Below are 25,641 nucleotides of genomic sequence, written 5' to 3' on the forward strand. Positions count from 1 at the left end.
TCCCGCATTGGCCACGTGTGACGTCTTCGATTTTGACGGCGTCTGCTAGGGGTAGTTGATTTTTCATCGGTAAAAATGGACTACATGATAGTCTAAAAGGAGCCAAAGACTCAGTTGACTAAAAAGTTTAGAGAACATTTACTGCACCACAACGACCCGCAAAAAATACTTTGAAATTTGCGACGTCGCCCTGGCGCACCGCCGCACAAATTTTGTCGCGAAATAAATTCTTTTTTAAAGTTTGGCTTCCATTATCTCTTCAAGTAATCAACCGAATACCGCGAAATTACCAACAATATAGTTTTGAAGGAACGTTTGTTCAGCTTACACTAAATCGGTGTTTCTCTTTGTATACAAAGAACGTGCCATCGTTACAAGGTCACGTTCCTATAGGAACGTGACCCTGTAACGATGGCACGTATTGGATTGCAAGCAAAAGACAGGACAAAGTTTTTTTTTTCCAATTTTGTTCTTTAATGGCTGAATGCAACTCGTCAAGCAGCGAAGTAAAGGTTGAAAAGCCTGTTAGCAAACTGCGAATGGTAGATAGGCCTACAAGTAAAGTGAGCGTTGCCGAAAGATGATGGCATTCGTAGGGGGAAAGCTCTGCTAAAGTCATAGTGACGACCCCAATAACTCTCTGACCGCATTTGGTCGGCGCGTCGTTGGCAACAACGAACTTTCCGGTCTATTTGAACGCACAACCAGCCGCTAATTGCTCGGTGACCGTAATTAGCGTAGAGACTGTCCGTCACGTGGGGTCATATGCCTTGGAAGACTCTTTCGAGACCACAGCAGGAAGACGATGGGATGTGAGCGGGACTGCCCGTTCTTGTGGCCTTGAAGTGATTTTTTTTCCTTCTTGTGATTGAACTTTCACTCGTTCATTACGCGAATACAAGCTGAATAGAGAGGGAATGGTCACTATATAGTCGCCCCAAAATGAAAGTCTTCATTACTATCATGCCTACGGCCTTGAAGAATTGAAGCTTCATATATGGCGGCTTGGCAGATGCGCACACGCCCGACCCATATTGTAATTATGCACTGTATTCACAGGCAAAATCGGCTTTACTACCACCGCAACGAAAATGGAGATTCATAATGCGCAGCGTAATGAGATGAGAGGTCTGAGAACTTTCCTAAAATCAATGATGACGCCTGCGTTCTTTTGGCACTTTCATGCACCTTCTTTGGCGCGGTCACAGTAAAACAAATGTCGCAGCGTCTCTGGACTACATAGTATTCGGTTCCAGCCCTTGCAACCAAAGTAAACAAATAAACATAAGAAATGATTCTACATCACATGCGCTGCACGCTGCAAAAAATGGCAACGAGTATTACATAATAACAACGGGCAACGCTTACGGTACCCTAACGGGAGTACACGCCCCGAAATGGGCTCGGCTGCGAATATGTGAAGCCCGATGTTCTCTACGCATAGGAAAGCTCAAATGAGCGAAAGTGCCGAGAATGTCTCGTGCGATCTACCGGCACCGGAAACGTAACCTGCCCATATAGGTTTACTGTTTACGGAATACCGAAAGAGCGGATACATAGACGGACGGCAGCCACACTGTTGGCGACATCTTGTAACATGTTATTCAACCGCAGCGCATTAAAGATGCTTCATGTGCCATGAGTGTCGTCGCTGAAATGAAAATGCATTTGGTGCTTGTCGCTTTTACGCCAGAAACTAAGTATATATAACACGAGTTTTCTGCACTGAATCTGAGATCGGGCAGCACGCGCGGTCTAAATCAACGCGCGCCATCGGATCTTGGAGCCATGTTCTGTGTGTTCCATAGAGTTTCCTACAAGAATTTTGTAGGAAACTCTATGGTGTGTTCTACTCAAACTCAGCGTCACCACATGGCGCCACCAGTGCTGCTGCTCCCCGTTTGCGTCTCCGGTATTCCTTTATTCCGCAAGTGGTAATACGTATGCGGAGAGGCTAAAAATTTCCTGGCTGGTCACGTCGGGAGACGGCGAACAATCGTGGAAGCGACTAGTTTGCACACGCTTGGTACACCGATTAAAGGAAGTTCGCGCCATGCATCCCCGAAATGGCGGTTTGATCAAGTCAGGTTACAGTATTGTGAATGTAGTTGAGGCTGGATTATCTTCCCTGCGCTAAGGCAACGAACGCTGTACGCGATTCCTATGCCAAAAAAGGAGCAACCTTGCATATCTCGATGCTGGAGCAGGCAGTATTAGGCGGAAAGAGCTCCCACTAACCTGCTTCAGCACGGCACAACCGTCAAAGAGGGTTTGATGGCGAAGGCGAAGAAAGGTCTGCCGTCGCCTCCTAGGAAGTATATCACATTTGGAGAAATCCGGTCTATTTACAATGGATGCTTTAGCGCTGGTTAACACGGTCACGCAAAAGCCCATAGCACTGCCAATCTACTACGCGAATACTCACTAGAAGGAAGTAAATAGCCTTGTAGATGCCTATACACCTTCTGTTCCGGCAGTGCTGCTGCTTATGGGAATTAACGCTGCGGATCAACATTCTCGACGGTGAATGAGCTAACGGTCTACACAAGGACCGCCAACATCAAACCAGCTCTCCGACCGTCCGACGGCAATAGCAAAACTTCTCGAGCCAGTGGTTGCGGACACAGTAGGACAGGCCCGCGAACCAGTTGCAACGGCTGATCTCCTTCATCACCGTCACATTGTCTCCCTGCACACGCACTGTGCCCTCGAACACGGCCTCGCCCGGCGAAAGCTTGATGGTCACCCAGTAGTGACTTGTGTTCGTCGCACGCTCAGCAGGGGTCGCCTGGAGCGCCGTCACGTCCATGACTTGCAGTAGCTTGTACTCGGCGCACTTCCGCGCTGCCTGGGCCACCCATCCGTTGATTTTGGACATGAAGTGGTTCGCCAGCGTCGAGGCCAGCTCACCGGAAACGGCGGCGTCGGAGCGGGCGTTGCACGCGCACCAGTGATGCGTGATGGACGCGTCGGCGCACGTCCTCGTCTCGGGCACGTCGTGCAGCAGGCTGAGTCCGTACGTGGAGTTTGGTCGCTCGGCGTTCGGGTAGTCGAGCAGCTCGACGAGCATGGCGTGCACGTCGAAGTGAGTGGTGAGGCGGCGCTGGTTGGCGCGCAGACTGCGCGCCGCTTCTGGGTTCTGCTCGAGGAACCACGGCGGGAAGACCACGAAGGCGAAGGGCTGGCGGTCCTCAAACTTGCCGATGTAAGTTGCCCTAACGTCGCCGAACCGCAAGCCGTGGTCGCTGAGGAAGACGAGAACGGTGTGGTTGAGCGTGCCGGAAGAGTACAGAGTTTCCAGGTGTCGCCGGAAGGGCTCGTCTGCGTAGCCCGCGCTGTTCAGCGAGTCGTGCGTGATCTCGCTGATCCAGGTGTAGGAGAAGAAAGGACGCTCGGCCATCACGTCCGTGAAGCGGGCGAGGTAGTCCAGCAGCTCCTCGAACGGCATCGTGGGTCCCAAGCAGCGAACGCGCTGCCAGTCTTGGGTTTTCTTGGGCGAGTCGTCCATGGCCATGATGACGTGTCGGAGGTAGTAGTCGGCCGGTGCGCGCCGGAAGCCCTGGCTGAAGTAGTTGAAGAGGCCGTAGAACGGCGACTCCTCGAGAAACATGGTCCGGTAACCCCGTTCGCCATACAGCTGCCAAATGAACCGGCCACTCAGGTCGTCGTAGAACCCATCTGGAGCGGCCTTGGTCGCCTCGTGGTCCTTGAGGCCCATGATCAGGGGAACTTGGTTCGGATACGAGTTGTCCCCGAGCTTGTTGTATCCATAGAGTTCGAAAGCACCCAGCTTTTCGCGAACGAACTTCGCGGTTTCCGGCAGGTGTCTGTCCAAGTTTAAGTACGAGACCGAGTCGAGACCGAGGACTAGAACGCTCAGGTTGTGCGGCGTTCCGGCGGGCGCCGTGCGACAGCGTTCCTCGACACTGCCTTTGATCACCGGGTTGAGGAGAAACTGGTCGTGAAACGACTGCTCCGGAGACTGCCTCGTGGCGCATTCGACGAAGAGGAACTCCTTCCTCAACGGTTCGTCAAACAGGAGTCGCTCTCTGGAACCATACAAGTACTTCTCGTCGGGTTTCTTCAAAGATTCATTTCGGTAGATTTCTTTGTAGAAGCACACGAGGTCCTTCGGAAGCACGCCATGTTCTTTGAGATTTTCATCAATGATGGCCGGAAATCCATCCCTGCAAAGGAACGCGAGATATGTTGGAAAGAGTACACATTTCCTCGTTGCGCACTGAGAACAGATTTACAAAGAAGCAAAGCAAATGTGAATGCCGCAACGCTGACTAGCGGCAAACACGCTCGCTAAAACCTGGTTCACTTACAGCGATCATCGGATATGGCTACATAAAATGGGTCGAAACCGTTTTTCCTTCACGCTCTAGCTCGTGCACGTCGCGACGTAACGTAGCGCGACGTGGGCGAGTAAGTATACTTCGGATCCAACCAACGATCACAAATTTCAAACCGAGCCCTCTTGTCACTACATCGCGGCCGCTTTGCCCAAGCGAATAAATATTACTTGCTCGGTTAAATCGCCTTTCTACACGAGAAAATGTCGATAATTAGAAAATTCGTACCGTCGTGAAATATTTATTTGCATGGTTCTGTAAAGCGTATCCTGTGTCTGGGTACAATGAAGAATCCTGGTACAAATCTTTGAATCCTTTAAAAAAAGTAAAAGAAGTTTGATGAAAGCAGCAGCCAGTGTTTGTTCGAAAGGAGAGTAGTTGCACTAAGCTTTCTTGCTTCAGAATTTTCAGGTCACCGACCACGCTGCTTGTAAGCCATCGACACAGCCGTGTTCATTGTGTACAAACAACTGTGTTGATAGTGTGTAAACTAAAATTCCTAGCTCTTCTGAGCAAAAAAAGTTTGAAGGGATGTCGAATATGTCTTGGCTCTTTAGAACTTTCATACGCAGGATTTTCCATTCGTTAGGTGCCAAGCACTCGCTTGTTTGTTGTTGTTGTTTTCGTGCAGAGTGCAGTTACAGAAAAAAAAGAACATGAAAGGTAATGGTGAGGGCAAAAGCCCATTTAATCACGTTATAAAAATATAAATTATCTGTTTAACGTCCCGACGCTATGCAACGGACTATGAACGGCGCCGCGGTGGGAGGGCTTCAGAATAATTTTGACCACCAGTGATTCTTTAATTAGCACTCAAAGCGGATGCGCGCAAATGTCCTTGCATTCCGCCCCCATTGTGGAATGCAGCCCCTACCGTCGGGAGCCGAGCCCAGGACCTTAATTTCATTGATACGTAAAAAGACACCTGGCAAAGATAGTTGTTGCCCGAAGAAACATCAACAAGTGAAGTACTCAGGTTTCGTGTGCGTCTTTCTAAAAGCGAAGCTCCCACTTTCTCGAGTTCGCCGCCACAAGATCAACATCCAGGTGTGTGGGTTAACACAAACGGCAGCTTGCTTGAAATCATATCTCAAGCGGTTTTTTCTTTTATATGTAACAGAATATTCAGTAATCGTCTGTAGCAGCTAGCACAATTCAGATCATTGACCTGAATTACTCGAAGGGGCGGGCATTATTTGCGCAAACAAACGAGGTCCATACCGTCTAATTAACACAAATGCACTGATCAACTTTCTAAGCTAGTTATTTTCGGGTACATATTGCAATTACGTCCTTATGTGCATTAAAGGACAAATTTATCCTGAACGCCGCAGAATTTCGCCACAGATATTGGAACGCAAATTTCGATGTCAGGTTCACCCTCAGAATTCGTTCTAAATGAATATGCCAACACGGCAAGGAATTTTGGACATTGCCCCTTCGTCCATTTGTCAAGCTTCACCGCAGTGCGCCAGAGTAACTCGAACAGCATAAAAAAAAAAAAAAATTCAGAGATCGGTCATATTTCAACAACTTTCCCTTGGCAGTGTCGAGAAGGTTCTCCATTCTAATAAAATAAGCATTTGCGTAGGAGGATTGGTAAGCGGGCCAGTCGGAACCTATCCATTCTTGGGCTGCGCACGCACAAACGAAACACGAGAAAGAAGACAGGATAAGCGCTGGACCTTGCGGCACTTTACAAGCATTTACACTTTACGAGCCCTTTTAAGCATTTACGACACTCTGTCGTAACACGTATGTAATCTTCTTGGTCCTAACCACCCTGCTGCGTTATAGCAGTGTTATGGTCCCCACCTAAACACTGGTGGTGCACTGCGGCGAAGTTTGACAGATAGCCGAAGGTGGCAATGTTCAAATTTCCTTGGGTGTATAAATTGCTAAATATGCCCTAAATCAATTCGTTAGAAAAGTGTAATTTTGTTAATTAGTCTATTATGCATTTCGATTTGTCATGCAAGCATTGTTCGCCTCTTCCAGCAATTCAGCTCAACGAGCCCAATTGTGCTATTTGCCACAAGCAATTGTTAAAGTTTTAATGAATTAATATACCCTAAGTAAAAGACGTCGACTGATATGCCTTACTTGAGCTTGTCCTCGACAAAGTCCACTGCAGCCGTGGAAGGGAACGAACCAGAGACTATTAAGAAACAGAAACAAAGCAAAAGTGGTAGAGGAAGATGGCAAGCAGACACCAAAGGGGCAGAAAGGAACGGATACGAGTCAAGTGGCAAACATAAACAGCTAAAAGGATAACAAACAGGATAACAAACAAAGAGATAGCATAACAAACAAGAAAAGGATAACAGAGAAAGACAGAAGGAAGCCGGCATACCTTTTTTTTGGTCGGCAGTAGATGGTGCGCTCCAAAGAGATAAAATAACAAACAAGAAAAGGATAACAAAGAAAGACAAAAAGAAGCAGGTATACCTTTTTTTTTATGTCGGCAATAGATGGCGAGCTCCAGCTGGGAGCCAACTGGCGCCCTCTGGCGAATTGTCCCGTCAGAAGGAAACACCCTGAGAACGAAGGGAGCGCTGGCCGTTTCTTTAATAGCGGGAGTATAACTGCGTGTCCCATATGTATGTGTCTCGAAAATTCGATAGACCGATTTCACGACGAGTTTCAGTATAGGCCACCATTGTCGCAAAGCATGCCGGGAGTAGTAGTTCTTAGCAGGTCGTAGGCCCACTGTGCTAAACAGCGGGCGGTGTTTGCACCATGAAAACAGAAGCCCGGGGAAGTGAGAATAAAGAGATTCCACAGTAGGAGCGTAGTTGAACATACGCGGTCCCACCAACTTCCTCCCCACAATTCAATGGAAAAATTGCCCGATAGCAAAGCCCTCGATTTACCTGTCAATGTTGCTTCCAATCCAAGTACAGTGCCCATAAAGTGACATTAAAGATCAACACTAAATCAGTTTGGGCTGGCAAAGTGTCTTTCACAACACTATTGGCAGCCACATAGTGAAGAACGTTGATTATTGCTGGAGAAAATGAAAGCTGAACTTCTCGCTCTCGAACTCTACGCCAAAGCCTCCACGCCGGCACGTCAGTGTGACGTTACGGGGGGCCAGGAAAAGTTCTCGAGAGTCACTAAGTTGAGTATTTGTTTCTTCCAAAATACAACGCGGGGGTAGTTCCATGCCAATAAGCAGTTAACTAAATCCAAGCAGACGCCAAAGTTTAAGACGTCACGGCGTGAACGGCAGAGTGGGTTTGCCACTCGCCTTCTTGTCTTTCTTCTCTCGCGTATTTTCTATGGCTGTTATACCATACTCCTCTTACTGTAAGAGTAACCATTTTACTGTAGTAGACGCGTAATTTACCACTACACTTTACCGATTTACTGTATTCGCCGACAACTTAGGAACGCAGTATAATATATAGCCTACCGTCCAATTAAAAGATGATTTATATAGATGCGCCCGCCACTTACGTTCACTAGCTTCCGTGACGTCATGAGGTAGGTAAATTTATTTCGATATCCGTATCTCCCGGGAACTGTGTGTCGGGGTACATATGCACAGCGGGTAGTTGCAGTGCGGCTTTGTGGGTGGAGCACGTATTGCATTTTAGGTTGTCACCGGAGAATAAAAACAAGAGAGCCTGATTTGCGACAGAAGAGAAATCACACACCGCTGACAGGGTTGGGCGTGTTCTCTTCAATATTTCTATTTAGTGTCTCTTTATACTATAGTCCACGGGACAAAGGGCCACTTCCGCAAAAGTATTTGCCAGCGCTCGCCTCGTTCACAGGATGGGCCTGCCGGGACGGCACAGTAGACAGAGGTCAAAGGAGGGGGAGCAAAACGCACCTGACGGTGAGGAAGTTCGGTCTCCCGTAGCACCGTCGCGTCTCCGAGCGGCGCCGGAAGTACGGCCTGACGGAGGGGTCGAACGCGTCGAATTGGGGCAGCGTGCAGCCCGCGGTTCGAATGCGGTGTCCCACCGGCGTGGCCCGCTCCCAGGCGCCGGCGGCAGAGCCTGAGCCCTCCGCGGAAGAGGAGGACACGGCCGCGGACCACGGCGTCCACAGGTAGTGGCCCACGCTGTAGAGGAGCAGCACGTTGAGCGCCGTCACCAGCAAAAACAGGGGCCGGAAACGGGGCAGCCAGGACGGGCTCATGACGGCTTCTGCTGCTGGCGCGGCTGCTGCTCCTCTGACGGGAAGCGCTCAGGTGACCTCATCCTGCGAATGTCATTCGGTCGAGTGTCAAATTCGCAGCGATCGTTGGACACCGAAGCGCGAGCTTCGTTGCCCCAGTGTTCAAACCGAGACCGCGAGAGGCAGAAGTTTGCCCGAAGGGGCACCGCAGCGCTTTTCGAACACGGTGAGGAAACGTTCGCTATCTGTAGACAATGCTGTCATAAACATGCGAGCCAAAGATTATTACGCTGCACGCTACGAGAAGCTCACATTGTTACATAGGCCCGCTTTATTACGCGCCGCATTTGACGTCATAAACCGGCGCGACAGCACAGAGACAACCACCGTTGGACGATCGTTCGGAGCCACGGGCGACAGCCTAGTGCACATAGGCACACGCCTCCAATCTTTGAGCGAACGCGCTAGTTGTTAACGGGTTTATTTATTTCTTCGCAAGAAATAAATAATAAACCAAGAGCAGCACCCCTAGCAACGTAACCTTAAGGACGCTTCAACGAACGCGTGCAGAGCAGATTTATCAAAGCTGTAACTATAACCTGACTGAAGCGTTGTTGGTAGAGTTAAGCGTATATTACTAGCCAGGAGTACGAGATACATTCTACGGAGAGAGAAGCGGCAACAGGAAAGGAATAAATCAATTGTTTCCGCTTCTTCACAAAAAGAGCAGAGCTTAGTTATAAAGAAACCACGCATGAAGGTAAAAAAAATTAGACGCGAAGCTCTGCAGTCGTAGATTGATGACGTCATATTGAATTGTCATGAAACGTGTTTTCTGGCGTTTCGTGGGAATCGCAGGTGTTGCAAATCGTTAGAGGAAACCAAAAATAACGGTTCATTGAAATTTAGAAATGAGTGTAAATCTAGCTCTGATAAAGATAATCAAAAAAATGAAAACAATTTAACACCGGACCATTGAGTGACGACGATGCGAGAGTCAGCGGACTCGCTTAAGGTTAAAGTATGTCCCAGGTGCCGCACAAAACGAGCTTTAGACAAACTGTTCAGCAGAAGTGTAGGAAATGTAACCAGCAGAGGCGAGCGCTTAGTATTATTCTTTTAATCCCATTCCCCATCCCTATACAGAATAGCATGCCAGCGGTCGTATACGCGCCGGCATAATTCTTTGTTTTTCTAATAAAGAGTCTCTCTCTCTTTCTCTCTTTCTCTCTCTCTCTTCAGCTGCTGTTCTTGCCATTGTAACTTTTATGTTAACCGAGAACAGGAGGTCCCAATTCAGTTTTTATTATGGGGCCCCCTTCTGTATACCTCCATGTGTAAAGCATTTTGCGAAATAATAATAAAGATTGATTGATTGATTGATTGATTGATTGATTGATTGATTGATGTTATATGCCTGTTACTCGAAAAGCATCTACAATAATTATTACTTTAGATTGCTAAGGACCCAACTTTCGAATGCCCTAAATAATTCCGAGAAATTCAACGGAAAAGATCGCACGCATCTAAGCTGAGCGGAAAAGATGCCAACTTCGGCCTTCTCTGAACTTTAACTTGCGTCCGTAGAAATAACAGAGCGACAACAACATTGAATGAGGTGCTCTTGAAAGCGACCTTCAAGAATACGCACAGGTAGCAATACTGTGTGTTTTGGAATGATGTCAGAAATCAATTCAACCTGTAACTAATTTGACCTTGAAGAAATTAGGCGTGATAATGAACTTTGTATTTAAGCAAGTGTACAAAAACAAACTTGAGGCCATTGATAACGCCGTCAATGTGTTGTGAATAAAGAGCCAGAAGAAGTGATCAAAAAGGATTGCGAACGGAAGAGGTGCGTCGTACGGCCTCAAATTAGTGAGTACGGTAATTCTGGAACCTAGCAGGATATCTCAAGCCTTCGGATAAGGCACGTTATTAGCTAGAAGGTTCTGCAGAATGATACAGGTGCAGAACTTACCTTTCCAGTAGTATTACAGGTTGTGTAAGCTGCATAGCTTGCAAAAAAAAAAGAAGCCGAATTTAAGAATAGGGTGGATATAAAGTTTACAAAGTATCAATACAGTCGTTCTACGTATAGCTGTAAATTTTATTGCTCGAACGGCGCAACAACCCCATTTTCACTTTCCGAACTTCGTCCGCAGCTTTTCTGAGTGGATGTTGGAGTAGGTATTTCTTTAGTTTATGTACACACCTAGGTATTTCTCCGCCCATATACCGGGTGTCTCAGAGAAAACATTCAAAATTTTTTAAAAATTGCTTGTGGCGTATAGCACAAGTTTAGTCCGTGAGCTGGTCTATCCGAAAAGGCGGTCATTCCTTGTACAAAAAAAATTGAAATGCATAATAGACTAATTAAAAATTCACTAATGAAGTTTTCAACTACATGCCTTGTGGCACATGTCCATTCAAAATGTCCCTTTAATATAACCTTCAATTTATATGCCCTAACGTTCCTTCGCGGTGACTCAGCAAATGCATCGGCGATGGCAGAAGGCGAGTAACTGCTCAACGAGCACGAACATGCAAAGAGTTGATTGAGCGGGTGATTGACTGAGTGAGTGAGTGAGTGAGTGAGTGAGTGAGTGAGTGAGTGAGTGAGTGAGTGAGTGAGTGAGTGAGTGAGTGAGTGAGTGAGTGGGCGAGCGAGTGGGCGAGTGAGTGAGCGAGTGAGTGCGTGCGTGAGTGAGTGAGTGAGTGAGTGAGTGCGTGAGTGAGTGAGTGAGTGAGTGAGTGAGTGAGTGAGTGAGTGAGTGAGTGAGTGAGTGAGTGAGTGAGTTCAGCGTTCCAATCAACACAGGGATCCGACGACAGCCTAGCGCGTGAAGCCTCCGGACTTTGATCATCTGTAGTTCTTAAACACAAAGCTAAATTTAATTATACGAGCCTTTTAATGCATTGGCATTAGGAGTGTCGAAGTGGAAGAAAGTGCACCACCGCCAGTTGCACTTAGTTCCTCTTAAGAGACAGGACGCGTATCGAGTGAGCTCATGAACAACACTTTATGATGTGGTGAAAGCGGTTGAAATCATGAATACAGGACCTCAAAGAGGTGCGACGTAATGCTGACGCATATTCTCTCGCACATGGCGATTAATCCCCGCTGAATTTTTTTGGGTCAGAGTGTGACGGATAAAACCGAGTATGGAACCCGCGATCTCGTGCTTAAAAGCGGAACTTGACGACCACCACTGTTCAGAGATTATGCTCGGCGACAACCACACTGCACTTGCTTTGTGTGTCTGCGCACTAGAGACCAGTTCCCGAGGAAGGTACGTTGACATTCCGGACAGTCAAATTCCGGCTGTTGTTAATTGCCAAATGCTGCAATGGCGGCGTTTTGAACCGATTGGACAGGCCGTAGCAGCTCTGAGGGCCAATGAAAGCTGACAAGAAGGCCAATTGTCGTCGAGAATATAGCGGAAATTAACGATGTCCAGAGAAAGACAGCACTCTGGGAGGCTTATTATGAAATTAGTCCGCAGCCACCGTGACGACACGCAAATGAGCGAGTGTAGTTGGCTGGCGTCTGTGAGCTCGACGGTGATGTACTCTCTCCTGCATTCTTAGGTTGTCACCGACTTAACGAATAAACTGAAGCACGCATATATCGCAAAGTAGTATATAGCCACGCTTGTCAGGTTAGGAGCTGCGCCCAAGGCTTCATCATTCCAAAATGAACCGCCTCTCGGCGGGGGCCGTAACGTCCTCCAGATTCTCTCGACCACGAAGAACGTATATGTGTCCCTGGAGCGAGGGAATGGGTGTGCGCGGGGTTGGGGGGGGGGGGGGGGGGGCGGGTTGGGGGGTCACCGGGCTTGATCAGGGTTACGATCCGAGTTGAGTAATGGCTCCGCAATGAAGCGAGAGCCGCCGACGAAAGACTGGCGCCTGTGTGTGTGTGCGCGCGCGGAGACCGCTCCTCAGCTCTGGTCGCTCGCCGGGTGTCAATCATGCGAGTCCCCCGGACAGGCCGCCCGTCTCCGACGTGACTCCCGGGATCGCGACCGCGCTGCGTTGGCTTACCGCCAGCGCCGGAGCAGATCTCGAGACGATAAGTCACGCTCTCACGGGAGCTATATATACGGCTAGAAATGGCGCGCGCGCGTGCTTCGTTGTAGTTTTCTTTTTCCCTGACCACGTCTGTCCCCAGCGCACACGTTACGAAACTTTATTTTGGTGGTCTATACAGGGCCGTAAAGGTTCATGACTCGAAACTTTCTTTTGGTGTTGCACACAGGGCCAGAAAGGTTCATGACTCGGAACGTAATTTTGGTGGTCTATACGTGGCCGTAAGGGTTCGTGACTCACAAGCAGCGCAAATCACCGAAGTGTGTGAAGAAAAATGTATGCGGTTAAAGCAAAGAATCAACAAACACAATCGGCTGTTTCGGCAAATCGACAAATCGCAATATCCAGGTAGCTAATACAAGGTATTCACAGATTACATTTCGTATTACTCACTTTGCAGCACATGTTGCAATTGAGAAGTTCAGGTCGAGCACTAGTGAAGAGGGATATCTCGAAAATAGTACTTTAGATTTGTGCTAAGTAAGTGTGACCTTTTTGTTCATCATCAGCAGCAGCCCTTTATTTTACGTATGTCTAAAGCAGTACGAAGGCCTCACCTGCGATCTCCAATTACCCCTATCCTGCGCTAGCTGATTCCAACTTGCGCCTAAAAACTTCCTAATTTCATCACCACACCTAGTTTTTCTGCCGTCCTCGACTGCGCTTCCCTTCACTCGGCACCCATTCTGTACCTCCAGTGGTCCACCAGTTATCTACCCTGCGCATTACATGGACTGCCCAGCTCCATTTCTTTTGTCTTAATGTCAACTAGAATATCGGCTATCCCAGTTATGTCTCTGATCCACACCGCTCTCTTCCTGTCTGTTAACGTTACGCCTAACGTACGCCTTGCGCTTGGTGTGTCGTCTTCTTTCACGTCCGTGTCGTTTTTATGTCGCGCAATATCATTTAAACGCCTAACGTTTTTCGTTCCACCGATCTTTGCGCGGGCCTTAACTTTGTTCTCGAGCATTGTTAACCGCCAAGTTTGTGCCCCATATGCTAGCAGCGATATAATGCAATGATTGTATACTTTTCTTTTCAACGACAGCGGTTAGCTTCTAGTCAGGATTTGGCAATGACTGCCGTATGCGCTCCAACCTATTTTGATTCTCATGATCAGGGCTCCCGTGAACGATTGACCTAGACAAACGTACTCATGTACAGACTCTAGAGGTTGACTACCGATCCTGAATTCTTGTTTCCTTGCCAGGCTATTGAACATTGTCGTCTGCATATTAATCTTTGACCCCACTCTGACACTTGCTTTGTTAAGGCCCTCAATCATTTGTCGTAATTCGTCCTCATTGTTACTGAACAGAAAATCATGACCATATAAAGACAACAGACAATGAAGCCAAGGAAAGCACAGAGGGAAATTAGCTGTAGTTTGTCACGCAGGAGAATGTCACACAGGAGAATGTCACCTGCAAACCGAAGAACGCTGAGATATTCGCCGTTGATCCTACCTCCTAAGCTTTCCCAGTCTAATAGCTTGAATACTTCTAAGCATGCAGTTACCAGCATTTGACAGATTGTGTCTCCTTGCCTGACCGCTTTCATGAAAAGTAATGTTTTGCTTTTCTTCTGAAGAACCAAAGTGGCTGTGGAATATTTGTAGGTATTTCCGAAGGCGTTCACCTGTGCCTCGATCTTTTACTCCTTAATTAGGCAGTGCCTCCATGACTGCTGGCATCTCTACTGAATCAAATGCCTTTTCATAATCTATGAAAGCCATATAGAAGGGTTGATTGTATTGTGCAGATTTCTCGATTACCTGATTCTCGATCACCTGGATGACATCTATTGCAAAGTATCCCTTCCTGAAGCCAGCCTGTTCTCTCGGTTGATCGAATTCCAGTGTTGCCCTTATTCTGTTGAATATTATCTTGGTGAATATTTTATACAATACTGGAAGTAAGTTAATGGGACTATATTTTTTCAGTTTTTTAACGTCTCCCTTTTTGTGGATTAGTATAATGTTGGCAATCTTCCCGTTCTTGACACCCTTAAAGTCGTGGACAGTTAGTATAAAGAGCCGCCGGCTTTTCAAGCACATCTCTTCCACCTTTGATTAAATCAACTGTTATTCCAACTCCTTCCGTCGCTGTTCCCCAGGTCATGGTTTGCAAGGTCCTTCTAACTTCATCGCTAGTTATAGGAGGCGCCTCTGTAACCTGTTCATCACTAAGTCGATTGAAAGTAGCGTGGCTGCTCCGGGGACTGCGCAGGTCAGTATAGAATTCTTCTGCTGGTTTTACTATGTACAAACGAAATTGTTGGTGACATTACCCTGCTTATCTTTCACTTTATCACTTTTTTTACTCCGCTTAAATACCGTGATCACAACGTGCACCCTCACGTGAATAATTCGAACGCTAATCAGCGAATCTCTTTTAGTTAGCTACATGGACGTTGCGATTTGTCGCACAATCAGCCTCCAGCTCTTCAGGCAGTCCGCCAAAACTAAATTGAGCTATATGCTCCACGCAGATTTTGTTTTAGCGAAGTCACTCTCTAATTATTGCAAATAGAGTGGATGAAAAAAAAAAAACGTTAATGCAGCTATTGCTGACCAGGACCCACTAACATTCTAATACGAGGGTAAACTTCAAGAAGAATAAAAACACTTCGCGCTAATGGCGGTAAGCAGCCTCACAAGTGGCGGGAGACTAAGGTAAAACGTTCGCGAACCTTGGAAGCCAGCTGCTTCTTATATATGTTAAGATTACTTTAATTTCCTAATGTAGTTCTGTTGGCTGGTCCCAGGTAGCGCCACTGCGAATATATATGTATATAAGAACACGCGCCACTTTGCGGTATGTATTGTTACGTTCGACCGGCGGGGGCTGGCGATCTTCAGGGAAGCGACCGTCCGAAAGGCGCCACCATGTCTACTGCGGTGACTCGCTTTGAAAACAACAATGCGCCGAGTCAGCAGGCCGTTGGTGCCACCATGTCTGCTGCGACGACTCGCTTTGTAAGGACCACAATGCGCCGCGTGCCCCAACTGACCGGCGCTGGGATTACTAGACGCAGTCGGCGGACCATGTATAGTTTGTGGAGTCGCCGTCGCCTTCACGGTACGATTGGAGCGGGGGAACTCCTAGAATAAAAACTTTTGTGGCGCCATCTCACGGTTCTTAGAAGTCGTCAGTCAATGGACAGACGCGGCGGCCACTGACTGCAGGGTCAACGCTGGGATAAAGAGGCGCCTGCTCGAGTCAAGACCTCTGTCTGCGAGAACCCTCTCACCTCGGCGTGGTCAGTGCAACCTGTGCGGAAGTGAGTGCGTAAACCCTCCCCCTCAAAGGCGGGTCGGCTATGATGACTTTGGACGCTCCGTTTGGTCGAACGGCCGTTTTCCCTCACCTAAGGATCTAGGGAGGACAGAGTGTTTATAAGCAGCCGCGGCGCGGCTGCTGGGTGTGCATTTTCATTCAGTCATGCTAGACTGATGAACTGTAACGTTCTCATGTAGATACTGTAAATAAATCCCGTATTCCTCGTTCTCGATGAGTACAAGTCTCTCCCTTCAGCAACGTCCTCAGCGTGGATGAGTTTGACGACGGCATGGGCCCGCTACCATTTATTTCATGCCCGACCCCAAACATTACAGTATGCACGTATGCGTCTGTATCTAACCTCTTCCACGTACCTAGTAGCACAATCCAGTAGGCAACTTGAGTCACGGGGTATGGTGAAAGAGGTCATATACTGATATGCTGCGTACCGCAAAGGGGGTGAGGTTGCGAGAGAATGCCAGCTGCGTTAATAAACATAAACTGGTGAAAGTTTAAGGATTTAAGTCCTGAAAATGTGCGCTACGGCCACTAAAGGAAGAGTTGGCCTGTGGAAATCTCGATGACTAATTAGCTTATTTAGAGTTCCCGTGCAACTTTTAACGTTGGCCATTATAGGTATGAATCTTCAGCAGTAAGACTTTCTGTTATGAGTCCAATAGCGCAACTCTCTATTTGTATGTGAAGGCATACAAATCAACAGTGAAGCAGTAATTTTCTATATTAAGTGACAGTACATACATTTATAGGGAGTATACTGAAGCAGTTTCCGTAGCGAATCTACAGATTATCTCTTAAATAAATTGTATGGAGGCATAAGAGCAGTATCTGATATGTTTATAAGTAATCTATAAAACGTCCATAGAAATTTTATAAGATGGCCAGTTCGAAGACTGTTTGCATTTCGTGTAGTCCCCAGGATTCTCATAAGTCGTCTATGAAACGTTTACAAGTAGGCCACGAGATGCCTAGTCAGCAGCCTGCTGCAGTTGATTGGATAGGTGCAGGGCAGACGCCTTCACACACGCGCGCTCGAATGCACACATGCGCGTTCAAGAGAAACGCAATTATTTCCGACCGCGCCGAGATCACTCCGCAGTTTCCATTCATTTACCGCCTACAGGCAACACTTTGGCGTGAGTTAATGTGCCTTCGCGGTAACCTTGACCACGCGCAGAGGCGCGGAAAATTTCTGATTTCAGGTCGGGTGAAACTAAATTTGACCAGCCTGCCTCGTATGTACGCACTCGCGTTACGCGGAAGCTGTGCGAGGCCGCCGTTTCGCGTAGTCACGAAACAGTCTGCCGCACTCAATCACGCGGCTTCGCGCTGGCAGCGACGCGAGACCCCTATTCCTTGAGGTCGTTTCCGCCGCTCTTTCCTCACAAGAGCGGGAGAACGAAAAAAAAGAAGAATAGAAAAAGGAAATGACAGTGGGCTTTAACTAGACTGAATACAACTCGACGGCAGGGCGCACGGAGATTGCGGACAAGAAGCAAAGAAAGGAGATAAAAAATATAGAAATTCAGAAAGAAAAGCAAGATGCAAAGAAATAAACGAAGGAAAAGAAAGACAGAACTATGGTAAAATAAAAAAAAGGGATGTCTGATGGAAGAACCGGCAAGAAATCACCACGCTACGCGAGGTTCCTCTGCGCGATTGTAAGCGGTCACACTGGTCTGCTCGCTTCTGTCACAGCAGCTGCACTCACGCGGATTTTCCACAACCAATAACGTACGATGACCGTAGCCAGATGACTCGACTGCGTGCGCGATGCGTTCCCCGTTCGGTCCTTCGCGATTTAGGCGGAAAACTCCGCAGGTGAGCGCACACACAAATGTCGCGTCATCATGTAGAGTTATCGCCCCTTTGGATGCAATGGTTGGCGTGTGCTCTTATTGCTTGTACATATTTGTTGTCAAGTTCTCGGGGTTTTGCTGCTGTTGAATGAGTTATGCATCGGGAAACTGGTCGCAAGTGATGACCTGATTACGAAGCCGAATTCGGCATGCTCAAGTTTTCATAGTTGATACGTTTGCAAGTAGTTTATAAAATCTCTATTAGTAGTATATAAGATGCCCATTTTATAGGTAGTTGCTCTGTTTGGTTTCCTAATCAGAATATTGACAGTCCGCAAGTCCCGTTTTCGAACCGAAGGATCCTACAGTCCAGCGCGTTTTTCTGTGTTATGGCTTATCTGTATCTACTGTCGGTTCCAGATGTTCCTCCGGCGTTTAGAACCTGTTATCTTCGTTTTATTTTTATTAAAAGGATTTGCAGCAACACTTCGTACAAAATAGAATGCAATAAAAACGTGTATCTCTGCATTATGCAGGAACTACAGCGTTGCCTCTGACAGATTTTTGCCTGTCACTCAACTGGTGTTGTTGTTCAGCTATGTACGCTTGAAATCAAAGAGGAAGTGCTTCAGTTTTCTTTCTTATGACATAGTAGTGCAAGTTAAGAATAAGGAGAATCACGCCAGAAGTTTAAGTTATAGCGCTGGCCTGAACTTGCGGTGCGATGCAAGTGAGCAAAGAGGCGTAAGGCCTGCATGCAAAACCGTACTACTACATTTCCCGTTCAGTACACTCGAAATCGACACAGTCAGTAACGCGTGTGAGCCTCTAGAGTCGCGCTGAATTCGCGACAGTATTCAGGAGTGAGTCACTCACGCACCGCGTTCGAAGATGGAGAAATATCCGCCCCCGAGACTCTGGTGTGAGTCGGAAGTCGAGCATTTGGAACATTTGACACTTTACGCAGTCTTAGCCGCTAATAACAACGAAGAGCGGCATAATGGGCTTTTTGATGATTTTGAAAGAGCGTTCTTCTGACTAAGTAGTCGCAGGTTAGTTCATTGGGCACATATTGTGCACCAGCAACGCACAGTCTCACTCGAGAAAGCATGCTTTGTCCCTCAAATCGCATACGAGAAATAAAGAGGACAAAGAAAAAGAAAAACCAAAGGAAGAAAACGAGAAGAACTGGTTGTTCTAGAACAGCTGATGCAATGCTAGATGCTATGTCTGGCTGCTCTAGAAAATACAAAACACACTATATTATTCCAGTGAACCAAGGATATCCTATCAACATGCAGGTATGATTCATTCGTCCACGTCTCGTCATAACATCTAAAGGATGTCCTGCTAACGTATGTTTTGCAGATATCTGGTAGACAATGTCTCAGTGAGGTTCATTCTATTTTAGAATGAGGCTCTTTATGAATCTTACACACTGACCTCGTAACCCGTTACATCAGATCGGTTGGCTGCATATTATGCTTTCTTGACGATTTATTTAAGATGCCGTATCGGTTTTTGGGGGTGTAATTAAAGTTTTGTTGTTAAATGTTTACGCAAGTAGATATTTGAAAACGCTATATTTCCCGAGCTTTATTGCGCATGACATGCCATTCACATTGAATATGGTACTTAAATTTAGCAGAAGTAAAAGGTGGAACCATAAGTTCAAGTTAGACAGTGGAGGCTCGTCGAAGATGTTCAAAAAATTATCGTTCCGAAACGTGGTAGCCCGTGGCTATGACGTTGCGTTGCCAATCACATGACGTCTAAGCTATGCTGTAACAACATGACCTAAAGACTTTTTACGGACTACATATGAATAACTGCACCCCGGGCCCTCCTACTACAGGCCTTTTTTTACCCAGCTTCTCTATGATAGAATTGTTTTCTTTTCTTTTTTTCAAGTTATCGCTCGAAACTATCATGCCTGCACTCAAATGCATATATCTACTCTCCTTACCTTCTAATGCAATTTGCTTTTAAATCTTTTGTTAATTTAATATGCTCGATGTACCAGACGGAAGGTGCAGGAGAGGGAGTACGCTGTCCGCGTCGCGGTCATGCGCACTGATGTGCGTGCTCGGTGTATCTGACCTCGATCTGATTCTCAGTGACGGTGTGCGGATGGACGAAACAGTTGTTTGTTTCACTAATAAGTATTAGTGTATACGGTTTTCCAAGTTACGGTCACCTGTGCTGCTATTGGTATTATTACATCAAAAATTGACAGTCACTTAAGTATCCTTACGTGATTTTAATGCGAAAGCATTGCGACTTCTCTAATTACTTGGTTACGTCCATGATACGTGACGTTATACATTGTCACGCCTCCCTCACAATTCTACCGTTATCCACCTTACTCTAATTGGTAAGAACCTTAATCCACCGAAATCCACTTTAATAAACCAGCTATAATTTTACCAACCTTAATTTACTTCAATTCACCTTCATTCACTTTACATCACCTTAATTCACTTTTTCACTTTAAATCACGTTACTCTAACCAAGTGTCCTAACATGTCGTAACCTTAGTTTCGTATAACTACTGACGTCATAAAGACGTTGATGACGTCACTGATGAAGGTGATCTTTGGTACCACTCGTTGCCTGCAACGCCAGCTTTTCTGCCTTATTGGTCATTAATGCTTTCGGATTAAAAACTTTCCTTTCTAGTGTGGGCGTTCTTCCACACTGCGTCTGCTGCAAACATGGAATTTGTCCTTGATAGTATATCTGCTGTGTCACCTGCAAGTATATAGCCCGCTATCGTGCACGGTAAAATATCATTTGGACGTTTTATAGAACTCTGCATGCCTAAAGTGAGCATCTATTAGAGGTCACATATGTCCAGCTGCGATGTCCTTATAACGCTACAGAAACGTGATCCGGATGGGAGTTAGATTAGCTATGGTATGTATTTCTTAGGTTGTTCGGACAAATCTAGATATCTTTAAGATAAACATTTAAAACATCATGTTCTATGGACATCTATGAAACATATAAAGAGGGAAATGGGATATATATCACATCACAAAGCATATGATGTGCTATTTTCTAACCAAACACTGCAACGTCATTAAATCAGTCATGTTGTAATTTTCTAGTCGCATCGGTGACAGCAAAACAGAAGTGCTTAAATGCATTTCATGGCTCATAGTTCTTTCAAAAGCACAGTACATGCCTTAAACAATCGTATGTAGTTTAAATACACTATGAATAGAAATATTAAGTCAGTTTATACTGGTAAAGTATTTTTACAACATTTAGTTTTAATTCATTCGGCGGGAAAATGTTCATTATAACTGGAAGGAATGTAGGCCAAATTTCCTCTTAATCCTTATTTCTAGCTTCAGCCTTGCTCCAAAATGGCGCCTATATGTTAGTTTGCACGTTACGGATGTCATAATATCTTCTCGTATTAAGACCGCTTTGACGCAGCAAAAGTTTTCGAAACTTGCTCAATTGAGACTTGGTCTCTTTCAAAATAAAGTGTGGGCCTTCCTCACCGATAACCGATTTGCCAAACCCATACCGGCGCTGTAAAATCCATGTTGTCAGCAATGACGATTCAATGATCTCAGCGCCACTCTCGCGGTAAAAGTGGCCGTCTTCTTAAAATAGAGTCCAAATTTATGTGTGCCCCGAGAACGGCTCCCTCCGAGCAGCAAAAACTGATCTTCAAGGTTATGTTTTTGCTGGTTGCATGCGCCAGAAGCAATTGCAGAGCTGCAAACGCATCATAGACGCCATATTTTGAACGTTTCCCTATTGTATTTAGCGTAATATGCTGATATACATTAACCTAATAATGCAGTTTAGTGTCCGAAAATATACTGGCAAGCTCCAGAGCGTCCTTAAAAAATGTACTGTAATATTTGCTTCTATACGATCAAGTTTCTATACGACCTTACAACGGCTCGGAACGCTCACCGTTCGCTTGCCCTCGCACGATTGGTGAGAGTCGCACTTTTCAGGACGAAAGCACAATTCTGACCAATCGCGCGAAGGCAAGCGAACAGATCACTTTCCGAACAGTGACGTTATCACGTCACAATATCCCAGGATACGCGCGCGTCATGACGTCACGATAACGTCGACGCGAGGTTCGTCATTTACCAGGCGTGCCTACGGCATAGAACGCGTGTTGGCCCAGCCATGCTCCGTTCAGCGCAGTTAGAGGAATCGAGCTTCGGAAAGCGCTGGTTTTCACGTGTAGACGAACGTCTGCGTTTGTACCGTTTGTATGCAGATGCAGACAAAGAGATGTTCCCGTTGTTTTGAAAATGACCTGTTCTCGATCATGTAGGCGCAGTACCTACATGTATGTAGGCGCTTACCAACGATAACACACCCAGCATGCGCTCCAAGCTACTCTTCAGCCGCAGTGAAGGCCAGAATGGGTGCAGGTAACGGATGTCAATCTTAGTTAATAATGAAACAGTTTTCTCGCGTATACGCGCCACAATTACACTTCCCACTGAATTAATCCCTAAACGACCAAAATGGTCAATGCCGGCATAATCACTCGTGAGTACACGGAGTCATATACTCTACGCTGATTTCACAGGCGTGGGATTGAGCTTGAGCGGCAAACGTGTCACTGGACATGGACGGGAATCTGTGCCGGTGTGTTTGAGTGGATGCGAGTATAAAACTCCGTTTAACGTATCAACGACAGTCAATGACAGTGATTTCCTTTACTTTTTTTTTTGTGTGTGGACCTGTGAGTATGAATTTGAATTACTGTCCACGAATGGCGAGTGGACGGGGGTAGAAAAGTAAGTGCCCCTGAGTGTGAGGGAAGGCGAGTATTAGCCTGAGTGGGTGCAAGTAAATGCGAGTGAAATTGGGGCATAAATGGGAGTGTGCTTTAAAAAAAATATGTATACGTGTGGGCGCTAATAAGAGCGCGCGAGTGAGCTCCAGTGAGCGTATATAGTGCCCCGGAAAAATATAAGTACGTCAGAATGAATGAGTATCCACTTATTGTGCCGACCTAGAAGTGTGAGGCCCGGACCTATCTCGCCTGCTGGGATTCTTTCATTTAAAACGCCGTCTAATGTAAGGACGATGGGTGTTCGCACTGATGGCACGCCATTATGAAAGGGGACGCTATAGATTTGCATTTAAAGCGGGTGATTTTTCGTGGTTCCGGCACTCAAACAAGGTTCCATGAGTACGATTCTTCAGCCCAATTACTATCTAGCAAATATATGCTGGGCGGGTATCTGATTTACACCTGTGTAGCAAATCACTGTTCCAGCGCAACCTAAGTGTTCCCTTTCGTCACATCCTTGGGACGTCCACCTAGAGCTAACGCGACCTGCGACGAGGCATGAAAAACCACGACACCATAGGGACACGCAGGCTGCGTCACAGGCAGTGCAGGGGTTGCGGGTGTATATATGCGTATCAAATACTTACCGCGAAGCCAGCGAATGCGGCACCAGGAATCATCGAATCGCAGCGCCCACGACGGCACTCGGCGACCGTTTCCGACGCCAGTGCATCCCTCTGGTTCAGAAGAAATCCATCCTGTTCCGGACACCGCCACAAGCACAACAGAGCACTCTGAACCGCTCTCGGGGGCCGGGTCGTTATCCTACGTGTGGTCAAGCTTGCACCGGCGACAGTTGAGGAGGTCCCTTTGCGCCTCGACGCGGGTACCGAACTTCGATTGCCGCAGCCACCGCCGTGTCGTGCCTTCGTTCGGCCTGGCACTGCGCAGCCGCCGCTTGGATTTGGTTAGCGAAGAAAGAGGAGCAGCTGCGGCGACCGCCGCCGGCTGGCTGCGGAGGAAAGGCGCGTGACTGACGAACAACTGCGGCGGCGGCTCGTTTTTCTACGCGAGAATGAGAAAGGAGCGCGCGCGCGGGCGGCTCGTGTGGCAGCGCCGCGCCGACGTCGGCCACGACGAGAGAACGCCGGCGTACCACCGGCGATCGAGTCGCCGGCGGCTAGGCCTGGTGCCGGCTCGGGCCGCTGCCGGGACCGACGACGCTGTTGTATTCACGCTCCGTTCGTCGTCGTTCACTGCGGCTCCGGTGTCCTTCCTTCGCTCCCGTTGTTAGCGCGGGGCTCCGTGCAAAGGCCGAACCGTTGTTCCGATATTGCCAGGCTTTCCTCAGAGCACAAAGCGTACTAAGCTGTAAGGCGGGGGTCCGAGGTAGGAGTAGAAGCCGGCCTCTCGGGGTTTTCCCGCGCGCGCGTGCGACGGAGGCGAACCGCGCAGTGTGGACCGGGAGGCGCGGGCCCTGCGTCGGTGATGGTGCGTGTTCCTGCTTCCCGCGGTGCAGTGCGTGTGTTTGTGCGTGCGAGAGAGGGAAAGAAGCTCTCCGACGTCGCGGTGGTCCTCCACTGCGCCTGCGCAGCGTTGAGTATCCCGCGTATCCCGCGTTTTTTTTTCGTTTTTTTTTTTTTCGGGGCTGCGGGTTCCTCCGCAGAGGAGAGCGAGAGCCACGGATCGAGGGGATGCCTGGACCCGGCGGAGCAGACACGCGTCGAGCTGTGAGAGAGAGCGAGAGAGAGAGAGAAGGAGGGGAAAACTCGGGGTGCGGGAAATGTCAAGTGCCGAGTGTTTCGTTCTGTAATGCGCGTGTTTGTATAGCTGCGCACCTGCGCTGATACCTCATTTCTTTGTAATTTGATAGAGAGCTGGAGAAATTGCACAAGAAGAGGTGACGAGTTCGGCCTCGGTCTCGTACAGCTTGCTATACTGCTCTGCCACGGGGAGCGAAGAGGACGAAGAGCTTATTATGGGGGATGTGGATGAGGACAGGGAGTATAGGTGCGTGAATGTAGCGTCGCTAGCTCTCTTTCTCCGCGACGAAAGTGTAAAAGCTACCGTCCTTGCCACTGGAGCGTGTCAACGCCGGTACCTTGGGGCTATACGGTCGCCTGCCTTTGATTGCACGGCAGGCGAGGGCCGATCATAACAGCGCGAAGGCTGCCAACTCGCAGAGGCTACGCTGTGGCGATGAGATAGGTGACCTGTGAGCGCTTGCGACAATTTAAGGTCCCTGGAGTGCTCTGTGCCCTAAGGCATGAACAGTGGGTTTATGCGCAGTAGCGGCTCAAGACCCCGTGGTGCTCAATAATTCGAGTAGAACTACAGGTTGGTTCAGATTGTCACGTCCTCCTTCACCGGACGGTTGCCAGAACGGACACCTACCGTTTTCTCGTGTGCTGATAACGAAAGCGAGGAGAAATATAGTGATTAGAAGTGATGTTATTTGGAAGCAGAACATCCTTGTTAACCTGGGCATGTGATCCCGGGAGCAGTGCAAGAAAAAAAAAAGCAAGAAAGAAAGAACAGAAGAAAGCATGATACTGCTAGACCACACATGTGCAATATAACAATAATTGGAAACGAAGATAAATGTTTGTTAACACGTGCTTGTGCTGCCTGGTAGCGACAAGTGCTTTTTTCGCGGCGTACTTCCCACGTAATCAGGTCATCATAGAGTAATAAACTCACTTTTATACTCTACTGCAATGGAGTCACCTAAAGCATATCAACATAACCGACAATGCAGGGCAATTCAAATGAGAACATCGCAGAACACTTTTCTGTGTTCTGCCACGGTGTTGTGACCGGGATCCGAAGACATGGTAATTCACGCCTCCATGAAGGAGAGGAGAAGGCAGACCTTGGCCTGGCACTCAAGACATTATATTTTAATGCGTATATTTACATGGGAGGGTATTTACATTTTAGCACAAGGGAAAAGTATGACTTAGGATCAGTTTAAACTCAAGCTGCAACTCCCTCTAACAAAGCGATCGTCCAGTCTTCAGTAACCTTCCCTCGTTAGCCATGGGTGATCGCCGATCACTGGAAGGAGAGGAGGTCACCAGTCACGTCGTGCGTTAGTCCAACCACCGACAGTGGGTAACTTGCGCGCCTTTGAGCGACATCAGCGTTCCTGCTCGCCGGCTCAAGTGAACGCCACCAAG

General features: G+C 47.5%; 1 protein-coding gene across 1 annotated transcript; it reads right to left on the minus strand.

The window, feature by feature from the left end:
- Window positions 1-450: 450 nt before the first annotated feature.
- On the minus strand, window positions 451-25,076 carry LOC126518111 (uncharacterized). The gene is made up of 3 exons (XM_050167968.3): window positions 23,110-25,076; window positions 8,197-8,570; window positions 451-4,187 (listed from the first exon to the last, which is right to left on the minus strand). The coding sequence occupies exons 2-3, from the start codon at window positions 8,505-8,507 to the stop codon at window positions 2,561-2,563; spliced, it is 1,938 nt and encodes a 645-aa protein (XP_050023925.1). The 5' UTR covers window positions 8,508-8,570; window positions 23,110-25,076; the 3' UTR covers window positions 451-2,560.
- Window positions 25,077-25,641: the final 565 nt, after the last annotated feature.

Source organism: Dermacentor andersoni, chromosome 3 (genome assembly GCF_023375885.2).
Source record: "Dermacentor andersoni chromosome 3, qqDerAnde1_hic_scaffold, whole genome shotgun sequence".
Lineage (NCBI taxonomy): Eukaryota > Metazoa > Arthropoda > Arachnida > Ixodida > Ixodidae > Dermacentor > Dermacentor andersoni.

Bases quoted from the DNA above. Each gene is read 5' to 3' on its own strand.
- LOC126518111 (XM_050167968.3), bottom strand. From the start codon at position 8,507: ATGAGCCCGTCCTGGCTGCCCCGTTTCCGGCCCCTGTTTTTGCTGGTG. The intron at 4,188-8,196 runs GTGCGTTTTGCT...GTTCCTTTGCAG, and splicing joins CCGAACTTCCTCACCGTCAG to GGATGGATTTCCGGCCATCA.